The sequence below is a fragment of the Parasteatoda tepidariorum genome, chromosome 2, assembly GCF_982258835.1.
Source record: "Parasteatoda tepidariorum strain Cologne lab strain chromosome 2, Ptep-v5.0, whole genome shotgun sequence".
Taxonomy (NCBI): domain Eukaryota; kingdom Metazoa; phylum Arthropoda; class Arachnida; order Araneae; family Theridiidae; genus Parasteatoda; species Parasteatoda tepidariorum.
The window spans coordinates 102,862,150-102,881,245 of NC_141756.1; the positions used below are offsets into that span (position 1 = coordinate 102,862,150).

A 19,096-nucleotide genomic window follows, 5' to 3' on the forward strand; every position below is an offset into this window, starting at 1 on the left:
TTTCGTGGTTTTCCTCACCTTGTAACACAAATGCGGAGTTGTTCCATCAATAAGTCCTACACGAAGGAGCAGTTCTTCCAGTACTTGATCCAGGAGTTTCCTTGTCTTCTGGGTAGGGTTCGAAATTACAAGGCTACGGAGTTGAACATTAGTCTTAAACCCAAAAATTGAGTCGGCTGTTCAACGACGATTATAAAAGATGATACTAGAACCCTTTGATCTGGCATTGAAACAAACCACTCTTAGTAGAGGTTGTTGTTTTTTTCTTCTTTTGAGGGAACTAACCCGTATTTGCGTTGCATGAAAAAGGAAGAAATAATCTCTTCTCCCCTCAGTTAAATCGACGGTAAAGGGATTCTAAACCAAGATCTGTCTACCACTGTGGACAATGTACGACCAGGCATCGCTGGGATTCGAATCTAGGTCTCCACCTTGGAAAGCGAACGTTCCAAGAAGGTATAATATTCATTAATAAATTTGATTAGTATAAATAAAAAATGAATACAAAAGATTTTTAACAATAAGTGCATTATTTCATCATCATTTTAATGGCATTCTTTATTTATTTGCACTTGATGCAGTTATGTAATTGTATGTCTCAACGACTTCTTGACAGATGAAATTTACTTTTCATCATTTGACTCATCACGTTCATGAGTTTGAATCCAGCCGGCCGAAGACTCCCCGTGTAGTACATGGTGACTGGTGTACGTTAAATCTGTCGGATCACAAAGTCCTCCTTGCTCTCATAACAAATTAAACCTCTGGGGGTAGTGGATTGGAGACTGATCGTTCTCTGGTTCAGAACAAAAGTGATGAATGAATGGATGTATGAATGGGTATGCCCTATGAATGGGTGGACGTATGGGGGTAGCAGAAATCAAATTCTTGGTCACAAATGGCGCCACTAGAAAACTAAAAAAATCTCACCCCTTATGCTTTAATGACCCACGACGACAGCAACGTCATTTAAATGAAACCAAATACGTCTTTCAGAGACAAAATCTCTCACATTTTCAGACAAAAATGTTATTAATTTACTTCATTTACGATTTTTTGTGCATTCCTGTGAGCACAATTCAGAAGTCTTTCATCAGCCTTATCTGCAAATCTTTAAACCTGTTGAATTTACTTTTTATATTTATGACTACTTACGTAACAGCTCCCAGTTCAGCATACTTTCTTGATATGATCTCGTGCAAATCTTCTTTAGAAGGTTTATGTTTCCTATTGAAACAACAATAAGTAAATATTCAACAACAATGTACCCAAAGTGTTCCCCACTGTAAATAAATAATGCTCGAATCCTTGTCAAATATATAAATTAAGAAAATAAATAGAGGAGTCGTAATTTAACAATGAATTAATGGAGATGCAAAAACATTGAAACATAGATATTGATGCATGAGCAAATCACTATAGAGGAAGGAAAGACAGAAAACAATTAAACCTGCTTGATTTATAAACGAGATAGAGAAGAGTTAAATGGTGATTACTAGATACACCATCGAATTTTACCGGGCAATCAAACTAGTTTTGATATCCTTCATCCCATTTTCTAACGATTCGGCATCTTTCACAATTTTCAGGTAAATTTTAAACAATTCGCAGAAAATAAAAAAAATTTAGAACGTTTTTTATAAATTAAAAGAATTAAAATGTATTGAAAGAACGTATAGCGTTAAGACAGATACTGTTTAGTCCCTTTAAAAATCTTTAAAGTGAAAATTCCAATTAGTTTTGAAAATTCGGCATAAGTAAATTTTGAAAATTTCCTACCTCACTTTAGAAAAAAGGTAATTTAAAAGAGATTAAATTTGCATTAAGGTTATTATGCTTTTAGTAAAATTGTTTTATTTATTATTTCTGAAAAAATATAAATTAAGGTAACATAGTGAATTTTTAAGAATCTCTTTGAAAAATCTTTATTTGGCGATAATTACCTCAAATTCCATTAAGGAACATTTACATGCTTCTATGAATTTTATTTCCAAAACTTCTAAAATACCAATCTGAAGACAATACTAAATAAAAGTTTAATATTTAAAAAATATATCCTTGAGAAAAAGTGTCATTTGTGAGTTTATGATCGCAAACTCTTCAAACATAAAAATTACGCCACTGGTTTGTTCTCAGAATTATGAAACTCAAATCAAAATAATATAAAAAAAGACATCTTAAGTTTAGGAATCCTTATCTGGAAAAATTATATAATAACAGATATTAAGATTACCTTAATTGTTAAGAATTCTATAAGAATTTTAGAGACGTTAAATGCATAATTTCCTTACTTACAAACATCGTATATAAATCATCCATAGATATATCCAACCCATAAGAACGCATATAATCATTCCTGGAATATTGTAAAACATCCAAGTTGTGAAAGTAATTTCTTTACATTCAGGATAAAGTCTAGAAAGAAGAGAAAAAATATATAACTAATCAGTTCTCCTGCAAACCAATTATAAGATAAGTACATTATTTGATTCAATCTCTCTAATAAGGGAAACTAGGGAAGTGTGACTCACCAATTTTGAAATAAACTAGTGGGATGTCTGCCTTATGAGGAATAATTTTAGGGGGCAACATTCGTTTCGACCCATAGAAGCTCCTGTGAGAGATAAAAAGTAATTCAACATATAGAAAAATCGATATTTTATCACTTCAATGCAGACTATTAGTTATTGAAATTGTCTCATACTCCAATGAATTATTAATTAATTGGTTAATTAATTGATTTACTTATCAACAAATTAATTACTTTATCATTAATTAATTGATTACTAATTAATTAATCATTAATTAATTGATTTGTAATTACATACTCCAATTAATTTGAAATATTTTTTGGAAAAAAAAAATTTAATAAATTTGATGTCAATTTTTTTTTTTTTTTTAAATTAACCTAACAGGTTTTTCTGAAAAACTACAGATATATAAAATTTTCGAAATCCATTTTGACAAAAAATATGCATTATATAGTACGTGAAAGTACCACAAAATTAATTGGAGTATGAGATAATTACAATAACTAATAGTCTGCATTGAAGTAATAAAATACCGATTTTCCTATATATTGAATTATTTTTTATCTCTCACAGGACTTTCTATGGGCCAAAACGAATGTTGCCCCCTGAAATTATTCCTCATAAGGCAGACACCCCACTAGTTTATTTCAAAATTGGCGAGTCACACTTCCCTAGTTTCCCTTGTAAGTATTAAGCAGTTAAAACAATTTAGGAACAAAAATTTGCAAAAATATTTTTCCAATGCCCACCTGGAGAATTACCTTTCGTCATACAGGTATCTGAAGGGCAGATTTGTAGGCCACTCTTTCAGGGGCACCATATTAGGTGGGCCAACGTTATTCCCACAGTAATGACAGATAATACATAGAAATAAGGAACATCCATGCCTTGCCCGGGATGCGAACCCTGATATTTGCAGACAAAAGGAAAATGTTTGAAAAGGATTCTTCTTTTAGTTTTTACTGTATCTGTTTAAATGTTTTATAGAATTCTGAGATGATAGAATTTTCACAGTCTTAAAAAGTGTTGGACTCCAGCTTTATAAAATCGGCAGCTAGCAATTTTCACAGTAAGTTGGAGTCTTCATTTATATATTCAAAAAGAAAAAAAATAGATAACTTGAGAAGAGCTGCCATCAAGTGAATTATGTAGAGACAAATACGCGGTGCCCTCTGTTAAGTTTATTTCTGCCATTTTTAGATAAAGTTAAGATTATGACTTTTGTCAGACATCAAACTGATGGACTAACTAACCAGGAGGTTCGCTATATACACGCAGTGACACAGAGGAAAAGTCACTTAACTTTGTGTTTCATCAGCTAAAGTGACGTCCCAGCCTGGAAAGATTGATTTGCTTTTTGAATCTTCACCGAACACTAATATTTAACGTGTGTATATAAAAACTTAGTAAAAAACTTTGTAAAAATTCTTATACTAAAAGAAACATAGTGAAATGAATCTGATTTTAAAAAATACTTATATGTAAGGATATAAAACATTATATCATACTCTTCAAGCATTCCTTTAAACACCATATTTGTGGATGTCCCTATAATTGTACCGGTACCACCTAAATTAGCTGCATAACAAATACCTAGGAAAAGAGTGACTCTGATGGTGTGGCTTTCAAGATGTTTGCTGGAAGGAAAAAAAAACAAAGAATTATGTATAGAATTAGTATATTTTTATAGAATGGTGTAACAATGTAATTTGATTTTGCAGAATCATAATTGAATCAAAAAGGGGTTTTAAACACGTTTTTCTTTAAGTAACTGCATTCTCTTATTTTTATTGCTTATTTCATTGTTCTTCTATCAAAGCACTACGGCCTGTTTCAGTCCAAGTCCGCTCCAAGTAGTCTTTTCCATTTGGTCCTATTTGCAGCCAAGGTCTTCCAATTTCTCTAATTTACTATATGAATGTCCTCCACTGAGTCAGTAGTATCCTAATATCTTGGAATTCAACCGAGGGGTCTTCCTAGTTTTCTGTTCCTCAGGGGTCTAGTAAAAGATCAGAGGTCTAGTCTTAGATATTCTAGTCTATTGTATTTTATGACTTTAACAATATCAGGTTGCTGTACATTTGGTAAATTTAAAAGTAAAATGAGGATTTTTAGCTATTTTTCTCATGAACTGCACCAAATATTTTTCTTAAGACTTCCCGTTCGATGTAACTTGGTCATGGTCACTCCCATAAAACAGAGTAAGTCGAAATAGTTTTTTTTTATTTTTTAATTTTAGTTTTTAAACTTAAAACCTGATATTTCTATTTCATTTTATGGTTACCGAACTCATTACTTTTATTTGTTATTTTCTTTATGCAAACATAACACTCAATTTCTTTCAATTTATGAATAACTCAAGTTGAGTTGAATGGCGAAAGGAAAGTCCAAAAAAGGACATACTGCGCCATATGAATAACTCAAGTCAAATACTGTAGTAACACACCATTAATCAATAGTTGTAACATTGGTTTGAAAGTATCAGAGTAACATTAAATAATGCAGTGTTTTATTAATTCTTAAGAAAGAACATGCATAACAGTTTTTAGTGTAAAAAATAAGACTTCATTTAGAATACTTACAAGTCTGCATTTTCGTGGTCGTCTAATACACTTTCAGTTAAAGATGTGTCTGATCCTTCTAAGTCTTGTAAAATAAAAATCGATTAAATTATATAAATAAATTGCTCATAAGAGTGATCAATAATAAATTGTTGTTTATACGGACATAAACTAAAACTACCCTCTGAAAACATACGTCGTAGTACATACAAGTTACAAAATACAAGTTTAAACTGCAGTTTCCATTAACAAAAAGTTGTGCGAAATTTATTTTCTTCCTTTTTAAAAATCATTGTTATTTTATATATTTATTAGTAGAACTTTAATTTCTCATATTATAAAAATACTTATAGATTGGTTCACATAACTGTTACTGTGGAGTAACTGTTACTCTGGAGTAGAGAAAAAAAACTACATAATGCTTTAAACACTAAAACTATTACAGAGCTTTTACAGATTTTACTTCAATGTCATTTATTCGCTATTCGATTTGATCACTGTAGATTTCAATATGATAATATAGTTGCCAGTAGATGGCGGTACACAAAATCTATCTGAAACTGCTAGTGAGCTAAATTTATTATGGTCTCCTTATCTATTATGGGCTTAACCATAGAGGTGAAATATAATAGACCGCACACATCACGATAATTTTTGTCCTCATAAATAAACCACATGACTATTTCCAACCTTTCTTTTCTCCTTATTATTTCAATGGAAGAAGGTCAATGCTGGAATTTTAATGCCACGAATTTTAAAATATAGTGGTTTATTGTGATTCATTTTGTAGAATAGTAAGAATTTGTTAAAGATGGACTTTATACAATTCACAGTCAAATTTGTCCCTTTTTGGAATTACAATTTTTTATTGTATAAATAAACCTCTTGAATGTTCTTTTTTTCCTAAAATAAATCATATTAATCTCGATTATTTAATTTTATTTACGCTAAAACCCAAATTTATACTTTTATGTATCGCTTAAAAGTAAATATAAACAAAGATGAACACAGCAAAACCATAAAGTAATGATTATATAGAATTATTCATAATTTATGATCTTAACTGTTTTTTAATTTTATAGCTCAAATGCTAACAATGCTAAATGCTGAACTGTTCATACTGAATTTTTTTAAAGTAAATAGAACATCTTCTAAGTTACACACAAAATTAAATAAATGTAATTTTACTCTTTGTAAGTTCCCTGCTGAGTAGCTTATTTCGCTTAATTGGTGTGTTTATCCTTTTTAGCACAGCTTCTGCAATCGGAGACATCAAAGCACACGTGGCCGTAATGCTTATCCACATCGAGACGAACATTGTTGAAATCATGAATCCTAACATTAACCTTAAACAAACAAAAAAAGATCATTTCATTTATTACTCATATCAATTTAGGTAATCGATATATATCGCATCAATTGAATCAAGGGAAAAGCTTTAGATTTTCAAATTTTGAGAAAATAAAATGTTTTTAGGGTGATTTTCAGGTGTTGCTATAGCAGACTAGTCACTGTAAAAGAATAATGAACAGTTAAATGAAGGAAAAAAAATTAACAAAAAGATAGTGACCAAAGTTAAACTAGAGGTTTCCGCTTTTCAACAAGAATTTTTAAAACATATTTTCGGGAACTTTTAAGAAGTTTTGCTGAACAAATTCATCTGAATTTATAACATAATTTGTTTAATAGATTCATGCGAACTTTCAATGATCTATTTACGGGGAACGCAAATCCATACAGAAAAGTGGTACAAAGCGATTATTAATAACATCAAGTTTCATCTGCCAATAAAACTATTTTTTTACATCTTCCTTATTTTGATATTGATTTACCAGAATTTTAAAGCGTTTTTGTTTGTTTTAGTCATTGAAAAATACTACGTGTTTAATTTTTGGACATATTCTAAAAATTACGTTAAGGACCGTGATTACATCACACCCTTGATAGGTTTCTGTTTTTATTTTTGAAAAAATCCTATTTTTGATTTCGGATAATTTCCTACAAAATTCTTCCTTAATTCAGGAAATTTTTGCTACAAAAAAAACTTTCTCTCTTAGAGATTATTGTAAAGTTATTAAAACTAGATTGCCTAAGGAAGCCATTTTGACTGCTTTTAATTTCAATTAGAAAAACAATGACGTATATAATGACACAAATACTAAGAATTTCGTACAACATGTAATTTTTTTACTGTTAATATTTACTAATAACTTGTTATATTACTGTAAATAATATAAAAATATTAAAAATTAATTTTAAACAAATTTCTTTACCCATTATTCATACTTTTGCTATCCAGTCATTTTGATTGCTTTTGGGCAATCTAGGTATACACTAACTTTCAGTCTTTCTAGGGTTAATGCTGTCCATAAAATGTGACTGATCGTTCTTATTCCTTTCAAAAATATCACAAACTTAAAAAAAATTTCCATTTTTAACTCACCATTTTATTTCGGTTCCAATTGTGAGTAAAATCTTAAGGGCTATTCTCTCATGTAACTTGCATTCTTCCACAGCGGCGGCCATAATAAAACCTCCCAACAGTAACATCACAGTTTCCTTTATGGAAAAAAGAGAGGAAATTTTATAAAGACGAATCATACTTAGAATAACATTTACGTTTGATAGAAATTTTAGAAATGGAAATGCTGACTTTCGAATCCTTAACTGATTTTAACTGTTTAGAAATTCGTCAGTATGCCGACATTTAGTTTGTATATACACCCTTTATATTGACGAACAACTGTAGCTATTGTTGAAAAAACTGTGTTTATGTATAGTAAATTGGCTATATGTAATTTGGTAAAACCATCTACAACGTCACCAGATGAAAAATAGGAAACTTAGCATACATTCAAAACAGTATGAAGAAAAAAAAGGAGAGAACAGCATCGATTTAGAAGAAACAGACAGCTCTTATTCTTAAATTTAAAAAAAAAGAAAGCAAAAATGTTTCTCTCAACTAGTGGGCTGCGCCCCCTGCTCACTAACGCTCACCAACCCCCAAAAATTGATACACAATCTTACATGGTTTGCTTCTCTCGCTACTAACTTAGGTACATTGCAAATGCACAAAATTTTAAGAATTCAAAACAATCATTTAAATCCATATATCAACTTTTTTTTAAAAAAAAAAAACATCTTTTTAATAAATACTAAGTCCTTAAAATAAATTTGAATTCAAATAAATGACATGTAATTCGTTAAACCTTTTAGAAATGTGCTATAGTATAAAATCTTAAGATAAAATTTCTAAAACTGATATCTCTTTAAAAAGGTTAAAATTTTGGCTATAATTAAGTCTATTAAAAATTGAAATAAGTGAATTGCAATGGAAAAACCTGCATAAACAAATAAATTCTAGTTAAACAAATAAATTCGTGATATAAGTCAAAAATCGTCAAATAAATTCGTAATATATTAATTCGTGAAAAAAACGCTTTCGACAAAATACTAAAATAGAGATCTATCGACAAAGACTACTCACTTCTGCCTAGCTTATGCTCTCTCTGGTTATTTCAGTTGCCGTTTTTAAAAGAGCTATATGTTGAGCCATCTCAGCTAGATTTGGCATGTGACATTTTTAGCGGCAATCATTGGTCAATTTTCTAGCGTTGCCATTCGGGGAGTTGTAATGAGGCTTTTTTTGTCGCCGTGTAAGAGAAATATATATATATAGTCAATACTTACTTTCATGTAATTCAAGCAAATATCTGTAGAGCTAACTATACCCAGCAAGGGATAGAGAAATACGGGCATAAGTGCAGGTACAGCGATCGATACTGGCTCCAAGAACCAATAAGAGGCAACCAAAATTAAAACATAGGAACATTTTGTTTCCTGGAACAAGACTATGTTAAGTAAAGCAGAAAACAATGATAGAAGCATAAAATGTGTTTACAAGATAATAAATGATAATGAAAACTCAATACCACGTTTATCAATAGTACTCGTTAATGTGAATTGCTTTTTTACTCTAGCCAGCATAAAAATTTTAGATGTTAAGATTGTTCCTTGAAATCTCTTTCGACAAGTGAATAACGCTTGTTACAAAAAAGGATGGGATAGCCTGGTAGGTAGGGTGCTGGGCCCATGTCCGAGAGTTCGGGGGTTCGAACCCCGCCGGCCGAAGACTCCCCGTGTAGTAAATGGCGAATGATGCACGTTAAATCTGTCGAGTGGTAAAGTCCTCCATGTTCCCATAACAAATCAATACCTCTGGGGGTATTGAATTGGAGATCGTTCGTTCTCGGATCCAGGTCAAAAATTACGATCTGTGGATGAATGAATGGATGTATGAATGGGTCCGCTCCATAAACGGGATGTGACGTGTGTGTTTCTGAAGACGTATTCTTGGCCATAGATGGCACCTCTGAAAAACAAGAAACACATCCATTGCCTTACATTTGCTCGGTTTCACCAAGCAGGCTCGCTAATGTGACAAATGACATTGGAAACAACATCAACAACAAATTTGTTTTACATTTGTCTAAGTATTTGCGGACGCATATTTACGGAGTCGTATGAGCAATACTTATTTATGCCATATTTTTTATATGATTTAAAATAAAGTATCGATTCCAAGCATATAAAAATAATCAAATGAAAAGTATCATCATCATTGATACTATCAAAACATAATATTGATATTACTTGATGCTTATTGGTTTCTTAACTTTCACTTAAGTTTTTACCCATTGGTATGTTTTGGTAATAATGTATATAATTTCGTTTGGCAAAACTAACAATTTAAAAGAAGCATCTCCAGGAAAAGTTGAATTTATCTTATTATGGTTCAAATAAGCCAGAATTCAAGTATTTAGCCATGGGAATTATTTAAGTAAAAACTTTAAAACAAAAAAAAAAGCTAAGCAAGAAAAAAAATGAATAATCGCTGTCTCCAGACATCGTTCAAATTTATCCGAGTCTCCTAGGTTCATATAGTCGAGACTAGTATTCGAAATCTTAATTTGTCTTGAGGACTAAGTCTTTTATTTGCCCCATAAATTGGTATGAGCAGAAGTAATAAATAATAATGAAAATTATTTATTAGTTCTTAAGATAAGAAATATATTTAATACAATTATATTATAACCAAAACAAAAGTTATATTGATAAATGATGATACTACAGTTATATTGATAAGCATTGTAAGGATCTTATTGATAAGTATAAATTTAAATTTATATCGATAAGTATCGATACCAATCATCGATAGTATCAAAATTAAGAATCGATACCAATCATCGATAGTATCAAAATCAAGTATCGATAATCAGATAGTATTGATCCTTTTTCATTGTCAATAGTTGTGCTATATTTTTTTTTAATTATGGATAAAAAATAAAACAATTTTTATGACAAAACAATAAACTTACTTTTTGCGGAGATAATGCTAAAGGCAATAAGATGAAAGGTAATAATAAGCAGAAAATATAAATACACAATTTTTTATGTAATCGTTTTCGGAACCAGTTTAACATTTCAAACAGTTGAAAATAAACTCTGCGGTGTGTATAAAAAATTTCGTCTAATAATCCCCCTCCCAAGAGAAATTTTATAAATTTCCCTCTGTTGTTAGGCAACAGAGATGATTTTAATAAGACCAGTTTATTTTTCCCCATTGATATTATATTTTTCCCCACGGTTGCTAAGGAACGAACAAGTTTAAAAAGAAATTTCCCATAAACATTTCACAGTTTGTCCAAAATATGGAGAAAAAATGTCACGCTAATAAAAATGACCATCTTTACTGCCAGCAATGGTTTCAAATATATGTAACAACAATTAGCTTAATCGAATTATTGCGCAAAAATAATTTCATTATATGATAAGATACTACGAATAAAAACAATATGTAGTTTTAACAAGACATAATGTGATATCTTATTTAGCAAGGTTAAATTATATTTATTGCTTATTGTGTAGGATAAAGTGGTTGGGAAAACGTATGTAAAATAAAGGCATTATTCTTATGGTAAAGAAATGATGCTTCATTAAATATTTAAATTATTTACGAGAAAGCAAAACAAGCCGTACTGCGTCAAAAAATTAAGCAAGTGTTCTATTTATGTATTATATATAGATATATGTATACTTATTTAAAATATTTCGATCATTCTTGATTTTGTACGAAAGCAGTATCGAGTAGGAGGTAGATTCGTGGTCACCTCACTAAGGTGACCACTAACATTCGTTTATTTCTACATTCTGAATGATCAGGAGCTGCATTTCAGTCAACATCTGCTGTTGATACCTTTAGTTTTCAAAATGGAAGCAAAGTTATGTATTTATGTGATTTGTTCATTGAACTTTAACACAACTCGTTTCATCTCACCTAACCAGCCAAATCACCAGAATCAAATGGTTCGTAAGAAACGACACAGTACATCATGACCTAAAAATCGATGCAATAGACAAAAATATAGCGAAATTAAGTATCAAATTCTATGAAAAAGCCACCTTTTGCTCTTCAGCGAACTTCAATGAAATATTCCCATGTGAAAATTTAACTGAAGACAAGCACATCAGACCAATAGCAGCATACCTATTGCACTGATGCATCATATTCCCGACATCAACAGCAGATACGTAACCTCATTTTCACCATTCCAGCTTGGCTTAAGTTATAATTCATATTTTGGTCTTATCACACTACTACATGCAACTCATATAACATCATGGTCTTATCACACTACCGCATGCAACTCATATAACATCATGGTCTTATCACACTACTACATATAACTACACAGTCAGAACCCAACTCTTTTGCTTAATTTTTTTTACAAACGTCGTTAAACAGACGACTCAATTTTTGGGCTTAAGACTACGAATGTTCAACTCCGTAGCCTTGTAATTTTGAATCCAATTTCAGAAGACAAGGCAATTTCAGGATCGAACATTGGGAGAAATTTGCCTTCATGAAGGACTTTTTGATGGAAATAACACGCATCTGCGTTACATGGAGAGGAAGACCACGAAAACCTCCCCCGGCTAGCCTGACGGCAAGGGGACTCTAACCCATGATCCGTCTACCACTGAGGATATTTCACGTCAGCACTGTGGTCGGTGCAAGCCGGATGCGGATTCGTATCGATCAGCCATCACCGGGATTCGAACCCGGTTTACCTCATTGGAGGGCGAACGCTCTATCCCCTGAGCCATCACGGCTCTTTACTTCAGTTGCATTCCATCACCTCATCGAAACACCACAAAGTTCAAGTTAAATATGATTGGAAAAAGGGCCTTAAATGGACTCAGATGCTCAGATGCCTGTGACTGCAATATTGTTCGCACGAACCCCTGTGCGCTCAGTACAATAGTAATAAAAACTGAATAAGGAAATAATAGGGAATGGAGTGATTTACTTGAAACCTTTCCTTTTATTTCGAGGCATGAAGTTTTTTTAAAAATTATTAAATTGCATAAAATTTCGTAATATTTTTGAAAATTAAAATAATAAACATTAATGTTGCTTAAAATCAAGATTTGTAAACGAATTGAATCAAGCTGTATACAAACTTATTATTTCGTAATCATATATATATTTTTTTTTTCACATTTTAAACTATATTTTATGAAAAGAACTTACTCGAGTATCTTTAATTGAGAATAATCTGTCTGGTGTAAAAGACAAACGAATAAATTTTCCACTTCAAATTAGGTAGAACACAATTGTTTGCACGAATCATCAGCTTAAATTATTTTTAATCATCAGAAAGTTTTCGCGCTGCTCTTTTTTGTGTGTGTGGCTTTATAAATTTTAATTTCTTAAAATCAAGTAATATCACACGGAACTTAAAACTCTTGTTTCATCTTAATATTTGCGGTTGCTACTATTTTAAGATAAATATTACTATTATTAATCCAATACAAGATATTCGAAGTTCCAGTTTTAACAATACATTTAAGAGAAATTTCTTCATTTTGAGAGGTTCAGACGCCATTATAAACCTTTAAAAGATTAAGCCTCTCCCAAATTTTGAAGAAAACGAAAAGTCTCTCTTTTTTTGCAGCTCTGCGGCTACTTTATGCCTGAAAATCCTGAGATTTTTATTCAGAAATATTTGGGTTGGTACTTTATTTACATCACTCTAGAGCTGCACAATGGGCTATTTTCGGCAGCCCAGACAACAGGCCTGAGGATGATCCGTAAACATGCCATCACAATTTTGTGAGATCGCTTCCTCAATTTAGACATAGATCTGGGGCCGGGATAGCCTGGTCGGTAGGGCGCTGGGTCCATGTCCGAGAGTTCGTAGGTTCGAACCCGGCCGACCGAAGTAGTAAGACCAATAGTAACCGACCTACCCCCGAAGGAGTTTGCGGATAAGGGTTTCACCCGTTTGCACGTGACTAAACACTACCAAACTACAGAAAAGTAAAAGTACTAAATTAAAAAGATTAAAACACATAGGAATAATCCCAAAATCTAACCGAATCGAATCCCAGAATCGGCCGAAGTAGTAAAGTGACTGATGCACATTAAATCTGTCGAGTCGCAAAAGTCCTCCATGTTCCCTTAACAAATCAAAACCTCTGGGGGTACTGGATTGGAGATCGATCTTTCTCTGATTCAGGTCAAAATTACGATCTGTAGATGAAGGAATAGATGAATGAATAGATGAATGAATGCGATCGCTCTATAAACGGGTGTGACGTGTGTGCGGCAGAAGTCAAATTCTGGGCCATAGATGGCGCCACTGAAAAACAATAAACGCACACGCAACCTTAAATTTTCTCTGTTTCACCAAGCAGGCTTGCCCGTGTGGCAAGTAGCTTTAGAAACAACAGCAGACATAGATCGGAAGGGGAAGGAAATTTTAACCAGATCCCTATACCTATGCGGTTCATCTCAGCGACTGACTAAAGGACTTTCAATTCCACAGATTTTACGAGCACGTTTATCGCATGGACTCAGTAGATCTTAGCGGAGTCAAATCACGGCCCCTCAGAGTCCGATTCTCTGACCACAGGGTTATCGCAGCCCTTTAGGAAATATATGACTTAGAAGTAAACTTATAATACGATTTTTTTAAAACCTTCCAAGTAATGGTAGATTTTTAATACTTTTTAATTGTTGCATTAAAAATGATAAAATTTTAATTTTTGGTTCATTTTGCATGTATGAGGGATATTTTTACAGTGTATTATTTTACATTTTAGTTTAGAAAATTTATATAATTTTTCGTTGTACTTCTAAGCATTGGGGCATCAATAAAACCAATTAAAATTTTTATTTAGAGAATAGCTCTTTGAAATTACATAAACTGAAAAACAAATCATAAAATGTTTCTTGGGTGATTAAAATAATGTCCAATATATTAGATATTGTTATTCAAAAATTAAACTCAAATATCTCTGTTCGGAAAAAATATCTCGTAAGTGTAATTTGTAAGTCAATTGCTTGACCTTTCTGAGAAGTTTTTCCTGACTGTACATTTTTCAAGTCAAACGGAATAATAACTTAAAACTTCATCGTTGAATTTCAATGAATGGAAAGTTGTGCAGCATATTTAAAATGCGTCCTTTACAAAAAGTACGTAAGATTATTTCATTCTGATAATGTCCAATGTATTAAATATTGGGTAATATATTGGACAAAATAATGTCCAATATATTAGATATTGGTTAGTATATTGGACAAAATAATCTCCAATATATTAGATACTGGTTCTCAAAAGGTTAAACTCAAATATTTCCGTTCGGGAAAAAATATCTCGTAAGTCTAATTTTGAATTTTCGTTCAATTGCTTAACCTTTCGGAGAAGTTTTTCTTGACGCTACATTTTTCAAGTCAAACGGAATAATAACTTAAAACTTCATCGATGAATTTCAATGAATTGAAACTTGCGCAGCCTATTTAAAATGCGTCCTTCACAAAAAGTGCGTAAGATTATTTCATTTGAGAACTTAGTGCTTTTACATTAAAATATACTCTGCCGAGTTAGATGCGAAATTTGCATTTTATTTTTTTTAAAATTCACTCTATTTAAGGCAAAAATCGTGTCAAAATATTTCTAAAATTGTCGTATATAGTCAAAATATTTCTCTTTATCCTTGTTTATAAGTGCGTGGTACTACTGCTGTTCCGGCCAATCACAAATCGAAAAATTGATCAAAGATCGCCATTTTGTTTTGCACCTCTTACGAAAAACTAATTTTTAAAATAATATGCTTATTTTGTCTGCTGCAAAAGTTGACTAACCTCTTAATGTCACAAATGCTTTTTAAATAAATCATGACACATTTTAGACACAATTGTTATTATATATCCATCAAAAAATTAACTGCCGAATAACAAAAGTTCTGATATGTCTTATTTCATAAAAATATATATATATTTTAAAATTAAAGAAAATACAATTTTTGGAGCAAACGATTTTTGATTAGCATTTTTGGAATCGTTTTCTTATTTCTAGTTTCAAAACTAATTTCAAATCATTCCCTAACTGGAAAGAATTCTTTACAGAAAAAATGAATCCAAAGACAAGGATAAGTAACCTTATAATAATAGACATGATGGACTAAGAATTTGTACATATGCATAGAAAAAAAAATTTCTCTAATGTGATTACATTATAATTCAGAAATTTATAAAATTAATGTTTATCAATTTTAATGAACGAAATTCAACAGACTTTCTATGAGAAATATGTTGAAATTAACATTCCAAGTTTGAATACTTAGCGAAATATTAGCCTTATTTTATTCCCCAACAAAAACTTAAAGTTTGTAGTTAGAAATAGGAATGAAATTTTTCATCATCTAAAGAATCTTTTTATCGGAAAATCTCAATACTTCTTCACTCTAATAATTTTTAGGAAATAGAAATTAGTACACAATTGTGAGTAGTGGTACAAATTTTAAAATATAGTTTCAGCATTTTTACAGAATTTTCTCAAGCATTTTGGTATAATACTTATCAAATAAAATTTGACTTCTTTTTAATTATGCATACATTTATTACACTTTGTATAAATTATCTCAAAATAGCATATAATTTATTTATTTCAAAAACATATAAATAAATATTATCGTTACAACATATCGTTACAACATTATCATTACAACATTTACAATATTATCGTTACAAGATTTCTTGAAGACATAATAATCGTTACAACATTATTATGTGTTCAAGAAATCTAATTTATATTTGATGCTTAATTGAATAATAAAGTTTCAAAACTGAACAATTAACTGAACATCGAAACAACATAGTCTTGCAATAGAAATAAGTCCATTTTTTTTTTAAAAAATTTCCTAATAAAAATTGCATAAATAATTAATGATCTATTAAGAAAAACATTTTTACGCTGTCCTGATAAATATTGAAAATTATAAATAAAGTTGTTTAATATCTTTTGATCTTTATTTTAACGTAAAACTAAATATTTTCTTTATTAGATATCATAGAGCTTTTGTTATTTAAATTTGAATCACTAATCAATAAGATAATTTATTACCTATAAAATTCAATTTCATTTGAAATGATTTTTGTCAGATTATAACCCTAAATAAAATTTTAAATCCCGATTTAAGGCATACATTCAGCATTTATCAAGCATTGATGTGTAAAAATTTACTTTTTTTCTAAGAATACTAAGCACTAAGAACTTACCTAAAAATAAGCATATATAGATTAAATGTCGATCTTGTACGTGTATCTGCTTATATCTGCAGAGTATAAGACCACAAATAATCCGAGAGAAATGAAAAATGCAAGCGAAACTTTTCAAAATAAAATTATAAAACATTTCTGGCACTTTTTGACTTAAAATAAAATCACACATTAAAAATGAATCTTCGACGTAGAACATTTCTTGGTCACTCTTTAACCAAAAAATAAAAGAAAGCATATTGCGATGAAAGTCGAAACTGAAGTTCAGTTTTTATTCATTTATTCACATGCATATGAAGAGCGTCCCGCAGTGGACTGATCGTTAAGACACGGTTCCCAGCAGATCACCGAAGTCAAGCATCACTGGCTACGGTCAGTGTGAGGGTGGGTGACCACTTGGATCAGTCTGCTTAGGGACCGAGGGTGCGCGGTATTGGTCCTCGTTAAACAGTGCTACAGTAAAGTGCTCGACTTCGCGCGCAGGTCGTCGGGGTACCGAAGCGGGGGTGCCATCCCTTCCGCAGAGGAGCAAAATTGTGAGGACATGTCTTCGGATCATCCTCCGGGATGCTTCCCAGACCGTCGCCAATAGCCCATTGTGCAGCTCTAGTGCGACGTAAAGTAACAACAACAACAGCATATGAAGAGCCGTGGTAGCCCAGTGATTAGAGAATCGTACATCGGTCCGGAAGAACTGGGGTTCAATCCTCGAGTTCACTAAGCTCCACCAAGCACATGCTATATACATGCTCGTAAAAATCTGTGGAATCGAAAGTGCAGTGGCCGGTCTCTGCACAGTACCATGGGTACAAGAATCTGGAGGAAATTTCCTTCCACATTCGATCTGCGTCTAAATTGGGGTAGTGGCCTTACGAATATGATCTCCTTTGCGGCCGATAAAAATTGTGCATCTCAGATCATTCCCAGGTCCTGTTACCGAGACCGTCGCCACTAGCCCATTCTGCAGTTCTAGTGCGACGTAAATAAGCTACTACTTTTACTGCAATTGATATTTTTTAACTTTGGTTTATAGTAGTAGTAGTTAATTTACGTCGCACTAGAGTTGCACAATGGGCCATTGGCGACGGTGAGGGAAACATCCCTAAGGATGATCCAAAGACAAGCCATCACAATTTTGATCCTATGCAGAGGGGATGACACCCCCGCTTCGGTAGCCCGGCGACCTGCATGCGAAGTCGAGCACTTTACGGTAGAACAGTTTAACGAGGACCAATACCGCACACCCTCGGTCCCTACGCAGACTGATCTAAGTGGTCACCCACCCGCACACTGACCGCAGCCAGTAATGCTTGACTTCGGTGATCTGCTGGGAACCATGTCTTAACGATCAGTTCATTGCGGGACAACTTTGATTTATAAACTCTAGTCAAGTTGAGTTATTGTTGGTATAGTTCATTTACGTCGCACTAGAGCTGCACAATGGGCCATTGGCGACGGTCTGGGAAACAAACCTGAGGATGATCCGAAGACATGCCATCACAATTTGTCATCCTCTGCAGAGGCTGTGGCACCCCCGCTTCGGTAGCCCGGCGACCTGCATGCGAAGTCGAGCACTTTACGGTAGAACAGTTTAACCAGGACCAATACCGCACACCCTCGGTCCCTACGCAGACTGATCCAAGTGGTCACCCATCCGCACACTGACCGCAGCCAGTAATGCTTGACTTCGGTGATCTGCTGGGAACCATGTCTTAACGATCAGTTCACTGCGGGACAACTTTGATTTATAAACTCTAGTCAAGTTGAGTTATTGTTGGTATAGTTCATTTACGTCGCACTAGAGCTGCACAATGGGCCATTGGCGACGGTCTGGGAAACAAACCTGAGGATGATCCGAAGACATGCCATCACAATTTGTCATCCTCTGCAGAGGCTGTGGCACCCCCGCTTCGGTAGCCCGGCGACCTGCATGCGAAGTCGAGCACTTTACGGTAGAACAGTTTAACCAGGACCAATACCGCACACCCTCGGTCCCTACGCAGACTGATCCAAGTGGTCACCCACCCGCACACTGACCGCAGCCAGTAATGCTTGACTTCGGTGATCTGCTGGGAACCATGTCTTAACGATCAGTTCACTGCGGGACAACTTTGATTTATAAACTCTAGTCAAGTTGAGTTATTGTTGGTATAGTTCATTTACGTCGCACTAGAGCTGCACAATGGGCCATTGGCGACGGTCTGGGAAACAAACCTGAGGATGATCCGAAAACATGCCATCACAATTTGTCATCCTCTGCAGACGCTGTGGCACCCCCGCTTCGGTAGCCCGGCGACCTGCATGCGAAGTCGAGCACTTTACGGTAGAACAGTTTAACCAGGACCAATACCGCACACCCTCGGTCCCTACGCAGACTG

At 33.1% G+C, this 19,096-nt stretch overlaps 1 protein-coding gene across 4 annotated transcripts in view; it reads right to left on the reverse strand.

Annotated features, from left to right (window-relative positions):
• LOC107455443 (Na(+)/citrate cotransporter) overlaps nucleotides 1-16,913 on the reverse strand; it is a 29,962-nt gene extending 13,049 nt beyond the window's left edge. Inside the window, exons 1-8 of one of the 4 annotated variants that reach the window (XM_087157922.1) lie at nucleotides 16,719-16,913; nucleotides 8,783-8,932; nucleotides 7,536-7,651; nucleotides 6,281-6,438; nucleotides 5,114-5,171; nucleotides 4,040-4,168; nucleotides 2,296-2,415; nucleotides 1,156-1,227 (exon numbers count right to left, since the gene is read on the reverse strand). In XM_087157922.1, coding sequence (XP_087014048.1) covers nucleotides 1,156-1,227; nucleotides 2,296-2,415; nucleotides 4,040-4,168; nucleotides 5,114-5,171; nucleotides 6,281-6,438; nucleotides 7,536-7,651; nucleotides 8,783-8,851 — 722 coding nt within the window. In that variant the 5' untranslated portion in view covers nucleotides 8,852-8,932; nucleotides 16,719-16,913. Of the gene's footprint in view, nucleotides 1-1,155; nucleotides 1,228-2,295; nucleotides 2,416-4,039; nucleotides 4,169-5,113; nucleotides 5,178-6,280; nucleotides 6,439-7,535; nucleotides 7,652-8,782; nucleotides 8,933-10,470; nucleotides 10,730-16,718 lie in introns of those variants that run through there. The other 3 variants (XM_087157921.1, XM_087157920.1, XM_087157919.1) reach the window with 3 other exon arrangements.
• Nucleotides 16,914-19,096: the final 2,183 nt, after the last annotated feature.